The 22,241-nt window shown below is 34.0% G+C and overlaps 2 protein-coding genes across 5 annotated transcripts; both read left to right on the forward strand.

Moving 5' to 3' along the window:
* The first annotated feature begins 6,264 nt into the window (after positions 1-6,264).
* Positions 6,265-10,922, forward strand: LOC141713710 (uncharacterized). Of its 4 annotated transcripts, none has more exons than XM_074517253.1 (13): positions 6,265-6,363; positions 6,769-7,060; positions 7,370-7,461; positions 7,592-7,736; positions 7,934-8,033; positions 8,111-8,211; positions 8,295-8,417; positions 8,503-8,700; positions 8,796-8,968; positions 9,046-9,190; positions 9,481-9,603; positions 9,691-9,853; positions 10,659-10,922. In XM_074517253.1, exons 2-13 carry the CDS (start codon positions 6,785-6,787, stop codon positions 10,667-10,669), a joined length of 1,650 nt encoding a protein of 549 aa, XP_074373354.1. In that variant the 5' UTR covers positions 6,265-6,363; positions 6,769-6,784; the 3' UTR covers positions 10,670-10,922. The 4 variants fall into 4 exon arrangements, 3 of the variants coding, with proteins under 3 accessions (XP_074373354.1, XP_074373355.1, XP_074373356.1); XM_074517254.1 differs by lacking the exon at positions 6,265-6,363 and adding an exon at positions 6,381-6,474; XM_074517255.1 differs by lacking the exon at positions 6,265-6,363 and adding an exon at positions 6,503-6,622.
* Positions 10,923-11,070: 148 nt separating this feature from the next.
* LOC141713709 (uncharacterized) lies at positions 11,071-15,932 on the forward strand. Its single transcript, XM_074517252.1, has 4 exons — positions 11,071-11,557; positions 11,750-12,121; positions 12,216-12,347; positions 13,591-15,932. The coding sequence occupies exons 2-4, from the start codon at positions 11,960-11,962 to the stop codon at positions 15,052-15,054; spliced, it is 1,758 nt and encodes a 585-aa protein (XP_074373353.1). The 5' UTR covers positions 11,071-11,557; positions 11,750-11,959; the 3' UTR covers positions 15,055-15,932.
* Positions 15,933-22,241: the final 6,309 nt, after the last annotated feature.

Raw genomic sequence — 22,241 nt, forward strand, 5'->3', positions numbered from 1 at the left:
AAATCTACACCTCCCCTAACCTCTAAGAAATTCACTCAAAAACAAAAACCTAACCCTAAGCCACCCATTTCTAAAGATGATTATGTTCACATCTGTGACATAAAAGAAGCTTCAGACATTAATCTCTATCTGGATGAGCTGGAGGAAGTAAGGGGAATAGCTGCCTACAGACAGCTACCAGAGAGATTGGTTTTCAGATATAAGGGAGCTGGGGAAAGAACATGGCCTCTCTACAGGATTCTAAATGAAGGCTACTCTACCTTGATCAGAGTCTTTTCAGCCATCAAAAAGGATTCTGGCTTTACCAGAACAGCCAAGACTGAAATTCTCAACAAGATTGCCAACATAAGGAAGACTTGGAGGGAACCAAATGCTTTGCCCAGAACCTTACTCATACAAGAAAGGGGAACTAAAATTCACAAATCACCTCATTGGTTGATGGAATTTAGAGATGACAAAGGAGTCAGAAGATTTTTCAGACTTGAAGACCAACTCAAGATTGCCAGCAATGAAACTCTCAAAGAAATGCAATCTAAGTTGGATATCAGTGATGAAGATGAAGCTGAATTCTTCAGACAACTCCAACTCCAATTTGAGGAAAATGACAAAGGGCTAGGAAAGAAAACCAGGGAACAAAGAAGAAAATAATGATTTGCTCAGGCTAGAGGAGCACCCTTGGAAATACTGTAAATCTTCAATTACCTCCTAGTACATACACTTTTGCAGCACTTTTATATTTCTACTTAGTTTCAATTCAAATATTTGTTAAGTGTTTTGTTATCATCAAGTTAACCCTGAATTTATGCCTACAATTCTTATAGACATAAATAGGGGGAGATTGTTAGGAATATATGTGCATTAGTTTGATGATATGTTTAACAAAATACTTAAGTAGAAATTTAGTGTCAGTAGCCTCAACGGATAAGACCACTTTGGCTATCCGTTGATGGTGTAGCTTTACTTAGAAATAAGTCTAGTATTGTAGCATATTTCAGTCTCTGTATTTAAAATGTAATTCTTAGAAGTTGAGAGAAACTATAAGTCATGTTGACTACTAGATGATATGCAGATAGGAAGGCCAATTGTAAATATTTCATGCCTTGTAATTTTGTATAAATGAAGTGGTATCAACGGATGACTTAAAGACCTTCAACGGATGAGAAGCTAAGCTTCAACGGATGTCTCTAAAGCTTCAACGGATAACATCCTTCAACGGATGAGAGCATCAACGGATAAATGCTTCAACGGATGAAAGCTTCAACGGATAACATCCTTCAACGGATGAAGTCATTAACGGATGAAAGCTTCAACGGATGTTCTGCTAATTAGCCGTTGATAAGTGGTAGTTGTACCTACAGACAGAGGCACATGGGTTGACAGAGAAAACTGAGATGTGGTAGCCGAATTTCAGGATCAACAGAAAAAGCAGCCGTTCTTCTTTAGTACAAAGATGCAATAGTCAACAAAGTACTGGAGTGAACAGGAAAAGAAGCAAGTGAAGAACTTATTTTACTATTGTAATTTTATATTGTTTTTCACTTGTACACTTGGTAATATATAAACCAAGAAGAAGCTAGTAATTAGAGAGAGATTTTCCAGAGCTGTTAAGAAATATCTTGAGAGAAAATTCATCTAGTTTGTACTAGGATGCAGCTGTGATCAACATTGTTGAACACAGATTTTCTAATATACCATCTCTGGTGGAACAACAAATCCACCAGAAAAGTTTTTAAAGTTTGTTGTGTTCTTTACATTTTGTGTTTGAATATATATCTGTCTGCATTAGCTCAAAGCAATTCATACACTTGTTCATCTAGAACACACTGCTTTAATAAACTTCTCAAAACCTGAAAAAGTTTTGAGATTTACATTCAACCCCCCTTCTGTAAATCTCATTGTTAGTCCTCTAGGAATAACACAAGTGCTGAGGCATCTAAAGCCAAATCACAAGTGGAGTATGATCCAAAGTTTAAGGGCAAAGGTAAAGTTGATGAACCTGTAAGGGTTTACATGCCAACTATGGATGAACAAATAGATTTGATGAAGATACTGATCTGATTTTGAGGAACAAGAAAGATTCTCAAACAACCTCTGACAGAGCTCAAGTTGTTCAAAATCAAGATATGGTAAGTTCTGATATGATAGTGAAGCAAGCAACCTCTGACATAGCTTAAGTTGGCTTGATATAAGAAGATGAATTGAAAGGTAAATTAACCTCTGATATTGCTCATGTTAAACCTACTACAAGTCTTCTATCAGGATTCACTAAAGCCAAACAAACTCAACCTTTGAAAACTGCAACAAGTGGTTTTGAAGCAAGGGTTGTTACAGGAAAGGAAGCTAAAGACAAATCTGGGTTGGGTAGTTCAAGAGAGAAAAGAGTAAGCAACACTACCAATGATCCAACTTCCTTGAGTGAACCAGGTGTTGGAGCAACTCCTGAAAGATTGAACCTATTGGAATTTGTACAAATGGTTTACCATACATTCTTGAAAGAATATGTCATGTTATATTTTATGACAGATGGAAGAGTATACCATCTTAGGCAGAGAGATATACCACTGAAGTATTATGAGGAACTAGAACATGTATTATTTTTACTTCAGGTGAAGAACAGATTTACAGATAGTGCTGCAGGTTATTTGAAGTCTCAAATTCAAGGCATAAGAAGCTCTACTCTGTAAAGTCTGACAGCTCATATTGTCCTAAGTACAGAGGTCACAAGGGTAATATTGTTGAGATGAGGCCTAATACTGCAGAAATTAAAACATATTTTGGTATTAAGGGGCTTGAGTTCAATCTAGAGTCTGACAAAGCATATGTCATCAGACTAGATCAGGAGATAAGAAAAGCAAAAATTAATGATCTCAGATATGCTATCTTTCAAACTAGTGAAGATACTGCAGAGCTTAAAAATGCTAAAAGGAGGATGATTGATGAACTCAGATATGCTGAGAGATGTTTGTTAAAGAACTATCTCAGAACAACTCCTGACATAAGAGAGATCAGTAATTGAAGCCAAGTCAAGATCTACAACTGCTCAAATTCTGATGTGTATACAGACTAAAGTTGTTATCAGAAGTTAAAGTTGGTAAAGCTTTAAGGACTGTAAGTTGTAGTTATCTAGTCAAATTCTCATGCATTTGTACTTAATGTTTTTGACATCATCAAATATCTAATTGAACTTGTATATTATGTTAATTTACAAGTTGGGGGAGATTGTTAGATATATTTGATAATGTCATGTCTGATATGTTTCATGTTTAGTTTTCAGATCTTAACAAACAAGAAATATCAGTACTTAACCGAAATCAACATTTACTGGAAGTCGGAACTTAAGGATATCAGTACTTAAATTATCAGGAGATAATTATCAGAAGATGGATATAAGAACTTAAGTGCGGGAGGACGAACAGTTAATGAAAGGCTGATTGAAAGGAAAGAAGATCAAGACAAACATATGAAGAGATATGCATGAATAAGGAATTATATGAAGAATAGAATACTTAGAAGAAAAGATATCTGATTGATATATTTTAGGAAGCAGAATTATATTCCATATCAATTAGAACTTATCTTGTAACTGTGTAATATATAAATACATACATGGGGTTTACACTATATGTGTTATCATTATCGAGAATAAAATTCTTTGTAACCCTAGCAGCTCTCGTGATAATTTATTCATCACTGAGAGATGACAGTTCCATATTGTAACAGAGTTTAATAAAGTTTGTTTTCTGTTACTTGTGTTCTTTAATTCGATTTGATTGTGCTAAACACTGTATTCAACCCCCTTCTGCAGTGTGTGTGACCTAACAAAATTAAAGTTTTATTCAAGCTCAAGTACCTAACTAGAAGGGAAACTGGTTATGAGAAATTTAGATAAGTCATGTAATTCAATATTGATTGTAACTAAAAGATGTATAAAGTTGAACTTTGTAAATTTGTCAGTCTAATTGTATTAGATTTTAGCTTGGGGTTAGTCTTGTTATCAGACATGAATTTGTTCTCACAAATTGGGGGTGATTGTTATGCAAGACATGCCTGTATATAATAAGACTAAGTCATACTAACAGCCCTAAGAATTAGTTGTATGATAATCTAATTTTATATTATATAATTGTATTTTTTGAGTTTGTAAAAATGTGTAGTAGATTAGACTGGAGGATTTTTCTGTGAACAGTCTTCAAGCTAAGTAATAAACTCTAGAAGAAGATCAAATCATGATCATGTCTCATAAAGAAGTATAGAAGCTTGGATTTGAATAAAGCTGTTCTAAAAAAAATGTTCCAAGACAAATATCGACAAGTCACATATTAAAAGATAACGAGAGTATGTCGAGAAGTGCAAAATGGCTTGTCGAGAAGTGCAAAATGGCTTGTCGAGAAGTCACATGAGATATCGATAAGTTAATTTGCATGTAGAGATCTCAGATATCGACAAGTCATAAAGTCTATATAGAGAACTGGAGATATCGACAAGACATTTTCTCATGTAGAGATCTAGAGATATCGACAACTCAAAATCTTCATGTAGAGAACTCAAGATGTCGATAAATCAAAAGCTTATGCAGAGAACTGGAAAAGTTGACAAGGTATTCTACATATCGAGAACTGGAGACCTCGACAAGTCATTAACACATGTAAAGAATCAAGATATCGATAAGTCATTTTACTTATCAATATGTCACATCTCTATTGAACAAAAGAGACCTCGACAACATATTTCATACTTCAGAATGCAGACAAGTGGAAGATTCAAGATTATCAGTCAACAAACAATTCTATCACTGAATTGGAAAGTCTACAAAAGCAGTTTGAAAAATACAAGATCAAGAGTCAAGATTCACTGGACAAAGGATGGTCACAGATCTACAAGATTTTGCACGATTTACTAACACCCAAAATTAAAAAAGACAAGATAACTTTAGAAATTGTGTTTGTACATTTTAGTGAAAATTTTGTAAGCCCGTGTTGTTGGTTTATAAAGCATGCACATTTCCTTAGTTTAGTAGTTATCATACAGATCTAGAAAATATCTTGTATTACTCTCAAGATTTGTAGCTGAGTTCTTATTCTCAAGAACACAAATTTGTAGCAAAACAAATTTGATTAATACAATCAGGTGAATTTTTGATAATTTGTTTGTGTGCTTACATTTAAACAATTTATCTCTATAAGTTCATATCTGCTTTGTTCAATTATAAGCCAAACACTTTCCAAGTTAATTAAAATCTAAAGAAACACAGTCACCCTTCTCTATGTTATAGTTCATTGCACTCAATATCTAACAATACATAAAATATAATATAAAAATTCAATCTTATAAAAATAACATCATGTAGTGTGTAATATTATTTTATAAATTATTTATTTCTAAATTTTAAAAATTATGATTAAAATATACAATAACTATTGTTTACGTTATATATATTCGTCATGTCTATGTCTTATCAATATTTCTCATAGTTAGACTAGCTAAAACGACATGTCTTCTTTTATTAACTTTGGTATATCTAACTGTCCATGTACATCATAGACGCTAATAACCATGGCGAGATTTAAAAAAAATAAGTTTTGACAAATGCAAAATATATTTTTATCGGTTAAATATCCTACACTCTTTTTGTATATTTAAAAATGCAAAAAATAATTTAATTAGAATAAAAACAATATGTGTGCATAACAAGATTTTATGAACATATATATGATAGTCAATTAAAAAATTATTACTCATTAATTACATAGTTAAATAAAATACAAAAATTTATAAAAGAACGATGAATGTAATAAATTTGAGTAAAATAAATTAAAATTTTGGTCTTCAATTATTAATAATTTTCAAGTTAGTTATAAGATATTCTTAATCAATATACAATGAACCCGATATATATAATCAAGTTCTTGAGTTAATCAAGATCAAGATTATAACAAATATAGGAGGGTTAACTCATAATTTTTTTAAAAAAATATAAGTAGTGATCAAATTGCCATTAAAAACGTATCGATGTATTTTTACAAATTTAAAATTATTAAATACATTTTATCATATAGATTCTTATTCAAATTTTATTAAATACAATCTAATAAAAAAATTTGGTTCATGAAAACCAAATCCGATGCTACAAAATTACTATAAAAATATTAAATGAAGCAAAAAAACATATTTTAACATTTTCAAATAATAAATTATTTATATATTTACAAAATTTTATTTGAGAAATAATTTCGGTGCAGGAATGGGCTTTTACGGTAGTTTGGAGTAATAACTAGACTAATATTTAAAAAACATCCAGAGCTGAAATATCTGAAAACACTAGTTGTCCTCGTATTAAACACACCTAACATCGATATTTTCCAGGTTCGTCTCCAAATTAATCTAATTCTCATTATTTTAGTTCAATTTAAAACTTATGTATTCAAATTGCGGCCTTTTGTATTCAAATTGCTGATTTTTACCTAAACTCATAAAGTTACGCACCGATGAATTGCATGCTTTGTTTGTTTTTTCAATGCTTGTAATAATTATATTTGCGTGTGCTTGTGTATGTATTATCCACTTTAATCCTTGTAAAAGATGATTCGTCGTTGCATGGAATTCATATTGTTAACTTGTTAGGGTTTGTCTCGAAGTCTAATGCTTTATTTATGTGTATAGATCCTTGGCTGCTCACTCTATTTTTTTTTATAATCCTAGTTACTTGGCCCAACAAAAATCCTGCTGATTTTTACTTAAACTCATTTTCCTGTTTTTATTGGAATACAGCGGCCTTTTTGGGGAGATGAAAGAAGCTAAAATCATATACAAAAGTATCAAAGATCACACAGATTTTCCGATAACAGAGAAGGCGGTTTCGGAGTCCCCATTAATGAAGGCTCGTTATTTGAAAGAAAAAGAGAAAAATCCTGAAAAGAAGCTATTTGTTTTCGGTATTCCTGGCATCAGCAAGCACATCTTATCCATTGTTGTTGCTTACTGTGAAAATAAACCTCAAGATCTTCGTTTATTATGGCCGTGGCACCCAAATGACCCTTTTGTTGTGGTTAATCTCATTCAGGTTGATTTCATTCTTTTCTGTTCTATTCCATTTTGCATAGTCTTTAAAAGATGGGTTGCTGCTTGATTGATACTTTTGTGTATCATAGATTTGACATTTGAGAGTTTCTAGGTCATAGTTTTTCATGCAGTTCGATGTTGTATTTTCTATTGACAGAGCAAGTATATTTCTTTTCAAGAACATTTATTAATATTCTTTGTATTTTGTGCCTTGTAGGAAACAAATATTGTGATTTGTAATTGTGCATTTAAACTACCTCTCGCAGCTCATAAAATGGAGTTATTTATCTTTTATTCTCTTTCTTTTTAGGCAGCACACTTTCTTATGATCAAAAAGCTCATGGATATGGCATGTCTCTTACTCGCGAAAAGTGTCTTCCTCGCGGAAATTGATGATTCTGGGTTTGTTATCACTAATCCCTATTATTATATATGTACAATTCTAGGATTCTGTACAAGTTAGTTAGTGGTTTGTTTCTCATGATCGTGCAATTAGTTGGTTATGCAATTGACAATTTTGTTGTCTATGTAGATTCTGTAAGGATAGGGATGATATGGATGATTGCAGCCACATGTTGAGGAGTCGCTCAAAAGACACATTTATAAATCACTCGGGTTTTTTAGATGTGCATTTTTCTCGTCTTGTTCTTAGTCAGCTGCACTTCATCAAAACATGGGTTTGTATACACATACACATACTAATTCGTACTTATATATGTTTGTAATCGTATTTGTGTTTGTTTTTGGCAGTTAATAAAATCAACATATTACATGTTTGTTTTAAGTTATCACAGTTTTCTAACTTCCGGTTCTATGCAACTTTCTCCGGTGTAAATTTTTTTATAAGAAATCTTATGTTATTACTAAATTTCAGCAAGACGCTTTTGATAAGCATTTTCGCAAGATCGTGAATTTCAAAAACTTAGAGGAGCTGTTGGTGGACACATGCAGTTTCGAAGAGTTCATTTGTGCAGGTAATATTTTTTAATGCATGATGAAACATGGCATATTAATGAAATTTTGTTAAATTTTGTTAAATTTTATCAAGCAGACCCCAGGGCAGCTTGTCGTATAAGTGTTGATGTAGTTGAGTTCCTTATTAGAATCCTCGACAACACTCGTTATAACATAAACAAGAGGAATGACATTCAGGTTTGTTGTTGATGCATTGTGCACTTCTTTTTATTCTTTTAATTTATATTAAAGGATACTTATGTGTAAGCACTTCTTTTCAGCGGCCAATTATTTCTATACTCTCGCGAGCAAGGTTGAGTATATGGGGAAAAGAAATGCAGATGAAATTGTTTCCGGTACTTATAAAGTTTATGCATGATCCCGAGAATGGATTAGCAGTTTCGGTAATGTTTTACTAATTTAGTTTGTTGCATTCCATATATTCGCTTTGCATGTCTAACTTGAGATAATATCCACCTAAATGTGTAGGCTGTGATTGCGTTGACACGTATAACTTATGATTTCCCCGATTGTGTAAAAGTAATCATCGATTTGGGTGTTGTAGATGCGGCACATGAAACACTTTGCAATCATTTAGAGGTGTACTGGGGTATGGAACACTTAGCCAAGTTTTTGGTAACAATCTGCCGTGGACACAGTAGTTTTCCTTGCATTTCCTCCGAAAAGGTTATATGTTGGTTCACTCTTGTGTGTATGTTTGTATGTTTTTTCAGGACAACTGGTTATAGTAACTCGATTATTTTTATTTTAAATCAACTCAGGTATCAAACATTCTTACCATTTTAGAGAGCATCTGTCTCAAGTGGCCGTATCAGTATCGGATGGTCCACATATTCACATGCTACGCTCTGTCATATCTTACTTATGGAAAGTGTGTTGTACTTGAAGAAAAGGTTTGGCAGAGTCTTCGGCAAAGACTTGTTGTTTATATCGCGTAAGTGGATTTGGTACTTTTCTCTTGTTGCCAAATTGAATTTTATTTTTTATTTACACTGTTTACTGGTGCTACAGTTTTCATGATACGCCGAGTCCTGAGTGTCGACTTGGAATTAGAGCAAGTGTGTCGAGAAAGGTAAATCTAGACCAGATGCTTGCTGGTTCTGCCCTTGGAGTAGTTGGTAATATTATGAGATGGGGAGATCATGACCAGATGCAGGTATGTTCAAGCAATAGATATCACACGTAATGAATCATTGTTAAAGTTCATAAAAGTTTTGAAAAATTAAAATGTTTTTTGCAGCATCTCTGGTGGTACCAGTTTATTTTGCAAAGCATGCTTGCAGTTCTCTCAGTAATCTTTAAAAATAAAAACTATTGTTTGAATATGCATTGTACTAGTTGATGATTATGAAATATTGTCTTATCTGTAAGTTTAAAATATGTGTTGGTCACTGCAGTGTTCTTGATGATACATGCTTATTATTTATTGTGACATCATTTTTTCAGTCTTTAATTGAAGTTCCTCGATTTTGGGACTGTCTCAAGGGAATGTTATATTCTTTCGAGAATTTTCAAAAGGAAGCTTTACAGATAATTTCAAACTTAGCTGCCAAGAGAATACCATTCAAGGTTGCTTTTTGGATTATGTTGTGCATCTTACTTAAGTTGATATATTGCACATTTGCAACTATCTAATATCGTGACCGTAAATTATAGATAGATGCTATATGGGAGACGATTAAATCTCTTGGGGGATGCAATTATGATTTCGTGTCTGATGATGTGAGGATGGATGTTAGGATGGAAGCAGCTTGGGCAGTATTTTATATCATCAGTTCGAAATTTCTTATTCATAGACTTCACATTGACGAGTACCCTGGTTAGATCTATATTGAGTATATTTGACTTATTTGGTTGGTTGTCAATTTATTTTGTATTTGTGTGCAACTCTCTTGAATCTTAATGTATGTTCCTCTCTTTTTCCAAATTGGATGTATGGATTTTGAGTGGTTAAATAAAACTAGTTTTTCCGGAACTTATCTAGGTTGTTGAAAAAGTGAAATCTAAGACTACTGATCTCTGTTTTTTCAGATTTTCCTAATTCCCAGTTTCAACTTCCAGGTCCTTATCATTCGATTGTTCACCATGTTATCAAAACCTGGTTAATATAATATATTGTAGGAACCCTTAGTCACCTAGTCTTTTCTAGGTATTAACATTATATTGATATTTTTGGGGCTATATCTATTCAGAGAGAAAAATAGATCACTTGATTTAGTAAAGTTGAAGTTGGACGTGCGCAGATAAAGTAGTCCTTTCCAAACTTGTCTGATATATATCCTGGGATCGACACATAAATGTCATCAAAATTTATCCTTATTACTCTGTACTACAGCTCCTTCCTCTGAGATCACCGCAATAAATTAGTATAATTTAGAAAATAAACAATATTGGTCTTTGTGCAGCCTACAGTTCTACAGAGTCAATACATTATATCAAATAACCTAAAGATGTAGTGAATGTAATAGATGTGTGAAAAATGCTTCATTCTGTTTCCCTCGTATTTATTACATATTCTAGAAAAAGATTTAAGCATAATTTTGAATGTGATTCAACATGCTCTGTGTTTGTATTGGTTCAACTCCTCTTGTCGCTAAGATTTGATAACTTGTTTGTAAAAACAGTTGAACGTTGAAGGCTTAAATGGAGTGGGCATGCGGCGGAGTGGCATAGCAGACACAAGATTGGATTAGATGGGAAAATGTTTTAGATACTTGAAATGTTGTTTACTTGATTTTATTTGTCTAGTATCCAGAGTTTGATCTAACTAAGCTCATGTCTTTTGTTCCAAATGCTCATATTACAAGTCTATTTTACTGTGAAATGTATTTGGGCAATTATGATGTTTTAAGTCAGTATGTAAAGTGGTCAACTGGAAGTTCACTTTATTCGCGAACAGAAGAGAAGAGTAATTTTTATATTTAACTTTTAATTCTTTTCTTAAGATTATGTGCTAGTTTGTGTCAAGTATAGTTGCTGAAAAGTTGCTTCCTAGATCTCTGACATCCATTGTGAAATTATCCTGGACTCTGAAGCTTCATAGAATTATTGGTTGGAAACAGTTAAAGGAATGAAGAATTATTGGCAGATTTCACTTTTCATTTACTTCTATAAAGAAAAAAGAGGTCGGTCTTGATGAAGCATATCTATCTGGTTAAGTACAGCATCGTGTATAGTTATATAGGTGATCAAGTTGCTAATGAACCTTGTGATTGCGTCAGAGAATTATTTGAGGGGTACAAATACAATACTATAAATTATGAGATTTTTATCATATAAACCTGTAAAAAAGAGATTAGAATGGGAGATATGTCAAGATAAGTTAGAAGATTGAATACTATGCTTTTATATCTTGTCAATCAAATGACTAGTCTTATATGACAGGTTTGACAGCAAGAGGTTTTGTAGAGATTGCAGAAGGAATGTTATTCGAGAGTTTAAAGAATTGAAGGAGCTGAAGCGCATACGAAGAGAACCTCGCTGCACTAAAAGGTTTTGCGGAGCAGATACAAGCTTCCAATAGGTGCGTACTACTGATCTGTTAGAAACTTGCTTACCCGGGCACACATCTCACATGCTTGGATTTGCAACTTTGCCGTACTTAGTGTTTTTTCACTGTTCAATGAATATATTCAAATGTTTACATGTTTCAGTCTTTTTACCATGATTTGTTATAGATTTTTAAGTGTGACATATCTTCACTCTTGGTTTATAGGTATCACACATTACCGTCCAAGCTGATTGGCATCAAACTTTCTTAGAAAGCTTTGCAACATACCATCACTTGGAATGGGCAGTTGGAACCGGAGAAGGAAAATCTGACATTTTAGAGTTTGAAAATGTTGGATTAAGTGGAAGGGTGCAAGTAAATGGTCTGGATCTATGTGGTTTGAATGCATGCTATATCACTTTAAGAGCATGGAAAATGGACGGACGTTGCACTGAACTTTATGTCAAAGCTCATGCATTAAAAGGGCAGCAATGTGTTCATTGTAGACTTGTGGTTGGTGATGGTTTTGTCACAATTACTACAGGAGAAAGCATTAGGAGGTTTTTTGAACATGCTGAGGAGGCTGAGGAAGAAGAGGCAAGTTTTGTGGGACTAATTACTTTGTTGTTTATTCAAAAAAATTAAGTGGTGCTGCTTTATTTCTCCATTATATATAACATATTATTTACAGGATGATGATTCCATGGATAAGGATGGAAATGACCTAGATGGAGACTGCTCCCGTCCCCAAAAACATGCCAAGAGTCCTGAACTTGCCCGAGAATTTCTTCTAGATGCTGCAACTGTTATATTCAAAGAACAGGTATGTACAGTATACTAAGAATGTTCTACGGCTTCTTGTTTTCAGAGTTTTCCTGAAGGTGGAAGCCATTCGACCAACTTTTGTGACCAATTAAATAATGGGTTAAATATCAAAATGGTCACTCAACTGAATGTCATATATCAGTTTAATCATCAAATTTAATGGGGTATCATTTGGATCACTAAAGTAATAATAAATATCAAACAGATAACTCAAAATATGTGCTCGAGAATTAAAATTTATTTTATGGAGTTCTAAACATTTTTTTTAAATCTTATTACAACCAAATGAAAGTTATGAATTCATATTATTTTAGATGATTTTTTGAGATTTTTAAAAATTTATCTACTAATTATTTTTATTTAAAGTAAGCAAATGACTACAAAATTAAAATAAATAGTAGATAAATTTTAAAAAATCTTACTATATTATAGAAAATACTAGAATTCATACATTTTTATTTGGTTGTAATAGGATTCAATAAAAATATATATAACTCTATAAAATAAATTTTAATTCTCGAACACATATTTTGAGGTATCTATATGATATTTATTATGACTTTAGTGATTCATACGATACCCCGTTAACTTTGATGATTAAACTGATATATGGCGTTAAGTTGAGTGACCACTTTGATATTTAACCCATTAAATAATTAAGTAGAAATTTTTGGAGTGCATAATAAGAATTTTTCTCAAGGTGGAAGCCATTCGACCAACTTTTGTGACCAATTAAATAATTAGGTAGAATTTTTTGGAGTGCATAATAAGAATTAATACTTGTAGAATAAACTGGAAGTAGTTATGGGCCTATGGTGGTGTCTATATCATATTAGTAACTTTCTTTACCATGCCCATGTATGTATCGAGCCAATGGGGGTGCTAAATTATTGGTTTTCTTATGTTGTTTGTGCTAATGAGTGCATCGATATGGATTTTTCCTCTTGTATCCATGTACTAGTCAATTTTGTAAGTTGTGTTCCCAATATAATGGATTAGATGTGGCTAATTATAGCTATCTGACATTTTTTGCTGGTTGAAAAGGCTTTCAGGGAGGGTACTGCACGTCAAAATGCACACAGCATTTTTGTTTCTCTTGCATTAAAATTGCTGGAAGAAAAAATTCTTGTTGCCTGCAAGGAAATTGTCACTTTAGAGAAACAGTTAAAAATGGTTATTTGTAGGCAGCTGATAATTCCCCATGTAACCATCCTGATTTTTAGTTTAATATTTGTTTATAGACAAAACTTCTAGAAGAAGAGGAGAAGGAAAAGCGTGAAGAGGAGGAGCGAAAGGAAAGGAGGAGAATGAAAGAAAAGGAAAAAAAACTCCGAAGAAAAGAGAGAATAAGGGAGAAGAAAAAGGACAAAGGGAAAAATAATTCTGAAACTGACCAGCATGTGGCTCCTGATGTTACAAGAGAAGAATTAACACCCAGTGTTGAGGAGGAGCCTAATGTCACCGGCAATGAGGATCTAAGAAATAGTGAAACTGGTGATGTAGTGTCATCAAGGGTTGTATCACCAGATATTGAAGATGAGCATGTCTTAGATGGGTATCAGCTTTTAAACATGCTGAACAACTCTGATGGCTGTCCTGATGATCGGTTTGCCACTTTCAAAGACGAGAGTGCTTCATTTGGAGTTGAGCACTTTAATAATTCTCACCAGAAACTGAAGCATCGGAAAGACTTGCAACTGGAGCCAAAACGGTTTGACAGAAGGCGGTTTTCATCTGTGTCTGAAAATGGGGGCATGAATAACAGATTGGACCAGAATTACCAGGGAAATCATGTTGACACTTCAAGGACTATCATTGGACCGAATAAGCCATCAAGGTGTAATGCTGCGAAAACTAACCCCAGGACCAGTGGGTCTAAATTCGCTGAGAGGTTGCACGGTTCCAACAGGATGAGCGAGAGAGATGACTTTCATAGTTGTTGTTACCAGCACAATGATTACAGGACAAAGATAGAGTCACAGCGTTCTGCCCGAACAGGTCGGGATGGAAAATCAGTTTGCATGTCTGAATCTTCTTCAGATGTTTTGAAACCATATAATCGTGGCATTAAGTACACTCAAGTAGATCACACACGCGAGGGTGTGGGGAGACCCAAAACTAAATTTGTTGTGGGGAGCTTTTCTTATATAAGAGATTCACCTCATATTAAGCAAGTATGGGAACCTATGGACTCGCAGAAGAAGTATGTTCAAAGCACTTCATACTCTGATGTTAGCATGAGATCTAGTTTTGGGGCTGAAACAACGGAACCCAATAAACAACTTGAATCATCTGATGCCATTAGTTGTGATGCAGCTAATGTGAATACTGCTTCAGACAAATACGATGACAATGAGAAAAACTGCCAAGGTGGATTCAACTTTGAAATGAAATCTTCTCTGTACTATAAAAAGGAAGTGCCCGATGAAGAGGCCGATTCAAGCCCCATGACATCATCATCCTTAACCGGTACTTCTGACCCATCTATAAACAGCACATCTAACTCTGACAGCTGCTCTTCATGCCTTAGCGAGGGAGACAGCAAAGTGCAGAAAGCGGTGAACATTCAAGAAGCCTTCAAAAATCCTTTCATGAGCATCAAGATGTTGGTATGGAAAATAAGCAAAGTGCAGAAAGCGGTGAACATTTTAAAAGCAAAGTTATGGATAATGGAGGAAACAGCAATCCAGGGACGTTTTCAATGAAAATTGCCCAAGAGTACAAAAATGAAATGCCTAACGTTAGTAATATGAATCCCCAACCTCATGCGGTACTTCCTCCATTGCATTCCCAAAGCATACACTATCCTTTGTTTCAGCCTGCTTCAATCGGTTATTATCATCAAACTCCAGTTTCTTGGCCAGCAGCTTCGAACAGGTTGGTGGCTTTGCCCCACCGTAATCACTATGTATTCCCTTGCCCTTACAGATATGATATTAATGGAAACTCCCAATTTATGCCATATAGTAGCCTACCACATATGCCTCCTCCCATTCTTAACACGGCCAGTGTTCCAGTGTACCAGCCAGTTTCCCATATTAATGACATGAACTCCATGGTTCATGTCAACAAATTCGATTATGGTGGGCTTAATGAAAGCTCATCAAGAAGTTGATACTCGAGCAGCCACCAAAACAGAACGGGAGCCAGTTGAAGCACAGAAGAATGCAGGATTCGAGCCAGATAGAAAATCCGAAAGAGATTCAGAAGCTAGCAATGCAGGCTTCTCGCTTTTCCATTGCGGCGGTCCAGTTGCTCTTGCTAATGGTTATAAGTCAGCTCCTTTGCCACCAAAGGAAGCAGTTGGCCACCTTTCTTTTAGCAAGTCATCTGATCATGTCGCTGGTGATCAAAATTCAAACAAGGACGATGCTGTTGAAGAATACAATCTATTTGCTGCTAGTATTGGAATAAGGTTCTCCTTTTTCTAAATTATTTTGTTATTTGTGCTTGATTGATTTTAAAAGTTTCTTGTTTGTTCATGGTTATGACTTATGAGTGGTCGGGATGTTGAATAAAAAAATTATGAACCGAATTGTTCTTGTAAATTAGTTCGGTTGTAAGTAAAATGGTTCGGTTTTAAGGCTTTAAATTTAATTAATAAGAATTTTGGGCGAAAAAAAATACTAAAATAGGAATAGTTGTTTATTAGACAAATGGTATGGATGTTGTGTGTTGTATTGAATGAAAGGGGAAGGCCGAAATATTTTTATGATCATAAATTTGGTCATGACTTTCAATCATAAATTTGGCCATGACTTGGTTTACACGAGTGTTTCGGTTTGAGAATGTTTACTCAAAGCGGTATAACGATAAAGTAATTGGTTTAATAATATCAATATTTTTGGATTGAGATGTGTGAGATTTGAATATGGAATGAAAGAAACACATATAAAAATTGTATAAAAATCACATGTATGGTGATTGTGGGTCAATAAGACCGACCGGATGTTAATAAAATAAAGGAAGTGATGTCGAATTTGCATACTTTTATGTTCTATTGATTTTCTATTTAGCACTCAAATGATTAGTTTCTTTTTTTCGAAAATAGTTTTTTATACGTAAATCAACTTAATATCATTGTCAAATTTTATTTAGTTAATCCTTATTTGATTTAATTAATCGATTAAAAATGAGTTGATCGATTAATTTTATCGGCTAATGGTTAACTAAATATTAATCGGTTCCAATTAGGTTAAATTATTTTATTTTCACAAATGTTTCTATTGAAAGTCAAACTATCTTAAATCTAACTTTTATTGAACATTTTTACCAAAAGGGTTCAAACCCAATTTATATGATTCAAATAGTTTTACAAGAATATGATAATTTTTAAAGTGTTGATGTATGACTTTACGAGATTATGTGTTATCTGCTACATGTTGATTGTATATGTATATACCATTATGGATATATGTAAAGTATATGTATGATCTGACTTATGCGTTTATTATATGAGAATCAGAAGGGTAGTTAGATTTAGACGTTTAGGGTGAACGTCGGTTGTCATAGAAGATACCGAAATAGTGTCTTTAAGGCGTGTAAATTCGAAAGGCGAGAATGTAAGGCCTAGAAAAGGAAAAGTCAAATCAGGTGACGTGAAGTAGGTTATATGGTCAAGAAGGAATGTGTTTAAGGCAAATAATTTTTCAACCATTGACTATCATGTTATTGTTAAATACCTACTGTCACCTTATGATCATATTTATGCAGGAAAATGGTATTGTTGTGCAAGACATACCTGAACATAACAAGACTAATTCATATTGACAGACTTAATGATTAGTTGTATGATAATCTAATTTCGTATTCTACAATTGTATTTCTTGAGTCTGTAAAAATATTTAGTAGATTAGACTGGAGGAATTTCCTGTAAACGGTCTTCAAGATAAGGAATAAACTCTGGAAGAAGATCAAATCCTGATCATGTCTCAGAGAGAAGTGTAGCAGCTTGGATTTGAATAATGTTGTTCTAGGAAAAATATTTGAAGTTAGATATCGACAAGTCACACATTAAGGGATATCGAGAAGTCCAAAATGGTCTGTCGAGAAGTCTCATTAGATATCGATAAGTCAATTTGCATGTAAAAATCTCATATATCGACAATTCAAAAAGTCCATGTAGAGAACTGGAGATATCGACAAGACATTTATTCGTGTAGATATCTAGAGATATCGACAAGTCAAAATCTTAATATAGAGAACTCAAGATATCTACAAGTCAAAAGTCTATGTAGAGAACTGGAGATGTCGACAAGCTATTCCACATGTTGAGAACTGGAGATCTCGACAAGTCATTAGCACATGTAGAGAACTCAGATATCGATAAGTCATTTTACTTATCGATATGTGACATCTCTACAGAACAAAATAGATCTCGACAAACTATCTCATAATTTTGAATGCAGACAATTTGAAAATTCAATATTATCAGTCAACAAACAATTCTATCACAAAATTGAAAAGTCTAAAAATGCAGCTTGAAGAATACAAGATCAAGGGTTAAGATTTACTGGACAAAGGAGGGTCGCAAACACATATTTGCTAACACTGGAAATGGAAATAGAAAAGATAACTTTAGAAACTATGTTAGTATATTTTAGTGCAGGTTTTATAAACTCGTGTTGTTGGTCTATAAAACATGCACGGGTGCTCAGTTTAGTAGTAACAAACAGATCTAGGAAAATATCTTGTATTCTCTCTCAAGATTTGTAGTTGAGTTCTTATTTCTAAGAACACAGATTTGTAGCAAAACATATTTGATTAATACAATCAAGTGAGTTTTTGATAATTTGTTTGTGTGCTTGTTTGTGTGCTTGCAGTTAAACATTTTATCACTACAAGTTTATATCTACTTTGTTCAATTATAAGCCAAACACTTTCAAAGTTAATTAAAATTCAAGAAAATGCATTCACCCTCTCCTCCTCTATGTTATATTTCATTGCAATCAATATCTACAAGTGGTATCAGAGCAAAATTTGAAAAAAAATTAGATAAAGATCTTGGAAGAATGAGTGCACAGAAAATTAGCAGTATTAAGATTCCTGTCTTTTACAAGATAAACTACATCCTTTGAAAAAAGAAAATGATGTTGTTCATAAGGATGACCAATCCAATGTACATTGAAACTCTAAGGCATGAACCCTTCATTCATATGGAAAGCCCTGAAACAACTGAGATGATGATTATCATAAACCGTTGTTAGGAATATATGTGCATTAGTTTGATGATATGTTTAACAAAACACTTAAGTAGAAATCTAGTGTTTGTAGCCTCAACGGATAAGACCATTTTGGCTATCCGTTGATGGTGTAGCTTTACTTAGAAATAAGTCTAGTGTTGTAGTACATTTCAGTCTCTGAATTTGAGATATAAATTCTTAAATATTGAGGGAAATTATAAGTCATGTTGACTACTAGAGGATATGCAGATAGGAAGGCCAATTGTAAGTATTTCATGCCTTGTAATTTTGTATAAATGAAATGGTGTCAACGGATAACTTAAAGACCTTCAACGGATGAGAAACAAAGCTTCAACGGATGTCTCTAAAGCTTCAACGGATAACATCCTTCAACGGATGAGTGCATCAACGGATAGAGCTTCAACTGCTAACACATCAACGGATAAAGCCATCAACGGATGAAGGCTTCAACGGATGTTCTGTTAAATAGCAGTTGACAAGTGGTAGTTGTACCTACAAACAGAGGCACATGGGTTGACAGAGACAACTGAGATGTGGTAGCCTATTTCAGGAACATCAGAAAAAGCAGCCGTTCTACTCTAGTATAAAGAGGCAATAGTCAACAATGCACTGGAGTAAAATGGAGAAGAAATAAGTGGAGAACTTATTTTATTATTGTACTTTTTATCTTTGTCTTCACTTGTACACTTGGTGTTATATAAACCAAGTAGCAGCTAGTAACTAGAAGAGAATTTTTCCAGAGCTGTTTAGAAAAATCTTGAGAGAAAAATTATCTAGTTTGTACTAGGACGCAGCTGTGATCAACTTCTTGAATCACAGATTTTCTGAAATACCATCTCTGGTGGAACAACAATCCACCAGAAAAGTTTTTAAGGTCTGTTGTGTTCTTTACATTAGTGTTTGAATATATATCTGTCAGTATTAGCTTAAAACAATTCATACACTTGTTTATCTTAAACACATAGCCTTTGAAACTGCTCAAAACTTGAAAAAGTTTGAATGTAAAGTTTTGAGATTTACATTCAACCCCCCTTCTGTAAATCTCATTGTTAGTTCATTAGGAATAACAATTGGTATCAGAGCAGGCTCTTGACACACAAAGAGTTTAAAGATCTTGGAAACTAACAAAGATGAGTAAGAAGGATATTGGAGTAAAAATCCCAGTTCTTGACAAAGACAGTTATCACCATTGGAAGGTGAAAATGCACCTTCATATACTCTCCCAAGATGAAGGTTATGTAAACTGCATTGAGAATGGTCCTCACATTCCCCACAAAGTAGCCACAGTTGCTACGGCCACAATTGTTGTTGGTCAATCCATTCCAAAACCTAGAGCAGAATGGACAATGGAAGACACAGAAGAAGTCCACAAGGATAAGAAGGCTATGAACATTTTGTTTAATGGTCTTGACAAGGATATGTTTGATAATGTGATAAATTGCACAACTGCCAAAGAGGTTTGGGACACAGTTCAGCTACTGTGTGAAGGTACAGAACAAGTAAAAGAAAATAAAATGCAGCTTCTCATTCAACAGTATGAGTATTTTCATTTTGAAGAAAATGAATCTTTAAATGACACATTCAATAGATTCCAAAAGCTGTTGAATGGGCTGAAGCTGTATGGTAGAGTGTACCAGGTGAAGGATTCAAATCTTAAATTTTTAAGATCCTTACCAAAGGAATGGAAACCCATGACTGTCTCCTTGAGAAACTCTCAAGATTATAAGGACTTCACTCTTGAAAGATTATATGGAATCTTGAAGACTTATGAACTAGAGCTGGAACAGGATGAGGTATTGGAGAAGGGAAGAAAGAAAGGAGGTTCAGTTGCCTTGGTAGCTGAAAATGAGAAAGAATGCAGACAAGAAACTGTGAGATCAACATTAAACTCCAAAGATGACACAAGCAAATCAGAATCAAGCAAGGGTAAGGAGCAAGTTGCTGAGAATGAAGACAACTCCAGCCAAGATGACTCTGATGGTATTGATGAGCATCTTGTATTTCTGTCCAGAAGATTTGCAAAGATGAAATTTAGGAAAAACACTAGAGCCACTAAACCTCATAAGAACATGGTGGACAAATCCAAGTTCAAGTGCTTCAATTGTGGTATAAGTGGACACTTTGCAAGTGAGTGCAGAAAGCCAACTTCTGAAAAGAAGAAATTTGACCAAGTAGATTACAAAAAGAAATATTTTGATCTGCTCAAGCAAAAGGAGAGGGCTTTCATTACTCAAGAAAAAGACTGGGCAGATGATGGAGAAGAAGAGGATGAATATGTGGAATATGTCAACTTGGCTCTCATGGCTGATTCTGAGGAAAATGAAGTTAGTTCATCAAGCAACCAGGTAATCACTACTGATTTAACACAGCTTACTAAAGAAGAGTGCAATGATGCTTTTAATGACATGTCTACTGAACTGTATCATTTGCGTGTGTCTCTTAAATCTCTTGCTAAAGAAAATAGTAGGATTAAAGAGAACAATTTATTTTTAAGTAATAGAAATGCTGTGTTAGAAGATAAGTTGATTGACCTAGAGAAAACTAAGCTACATTGTATATCTGTTGAAAATGAACTAGCTGAATCTGTTAAGAAAGTAGAAATACTTTCTAATCAATTAGAGAGAGAGCAAGAGGTGATTAAAGCCTGGAAGACATCTAGGGATGTTAGTGCTCAAATTGTCAAGGTCCAAGGAATTGAATCATTTTGTGAGACTGCCTGGGATAAAAACAAAAAGAAAATGGAATTAATTGATGGGCTGTCAACGGATGTGGAATCAACGGATGATGAAAATTATCCGTTGAAGGAAGAAAAGGAGCATCCGTTGAAGGTTCCTCAATTAAAACAGGCAGATGTTTCTAAAAGTGAAAATCTAAAGAAACTCAACAAAAAGTTTGGTTCAACTTCCAAGAACTTTGTCAAAGAAGAAGCAAGCACATCCAAAGATTTCAGTAAGGTGAATATAGGACACATGACCTTAGAACAGTTAAAGAATAGGCTCAAAGTGGTTGAGGATAAAAAGGAAACTAAAAGGAAATCTAATAGAAATGGGAAGGTAGGGGTTAACAAGCATAACAATTACACACATGATAAGTATGCTCCTAGAAAAGCTGTGTGCATTGTAGTAGTGTTAATCATCTATCTGCTAATTGCAAATCTATTAAGAAAACTCCCATACATGTGCCCTCTTCCATGCCTAATATGTCTGCATCACCTCTGCATGCTATGCCTGTTATGTCTCAACAGAATCCTTATGCACATTTTGCAAACATGCCATATTTTAACAATCCTTATTTTGCTGCATTTAGTATGCCTCAATTGCCATACAATATGCCAATATGGAATAACATGCTTGCACAATCCATGCCTTATCAAATTCCAAATGTGCTTAATGATTCTGTGACTAACCCTACACCTCAACCAACTACATCTAAGATCAAGGTTGACTCAAAGTTACTTAAGTCTAAAGATGCAGGAGGAATGAAGTCTAGGAGAAAGGCTAACAAGAATGGACCCAAGGAAACTTGGGTACCAAAATCAACTTGATTGATTTTATGGTGTGCAGGGAAAAAGAAGAAATCTATGATACTTGGACAGTGGCTGTTCAAGACACATGACAGGAGATTTCTCCCTGCTCACAGAGTTTAAGGAGAGAGCTGGCCCTAGCATAACCTTTGGAGATGACAGCAAA

Source organism: Apium graveolens, chromosome 3 (assembly GCF_009905375.1).
Source record: "Apium graveolens cultivar Ventura chromosome 3, ASM990537v1, whole genome shotgun sequence".
Lineage (NCBI taxonomy): Eukaryota > Viridiplantae > Streptophyta > Magnoliopsida > Apiales > Apiaceae > Apium > Apium graveolens.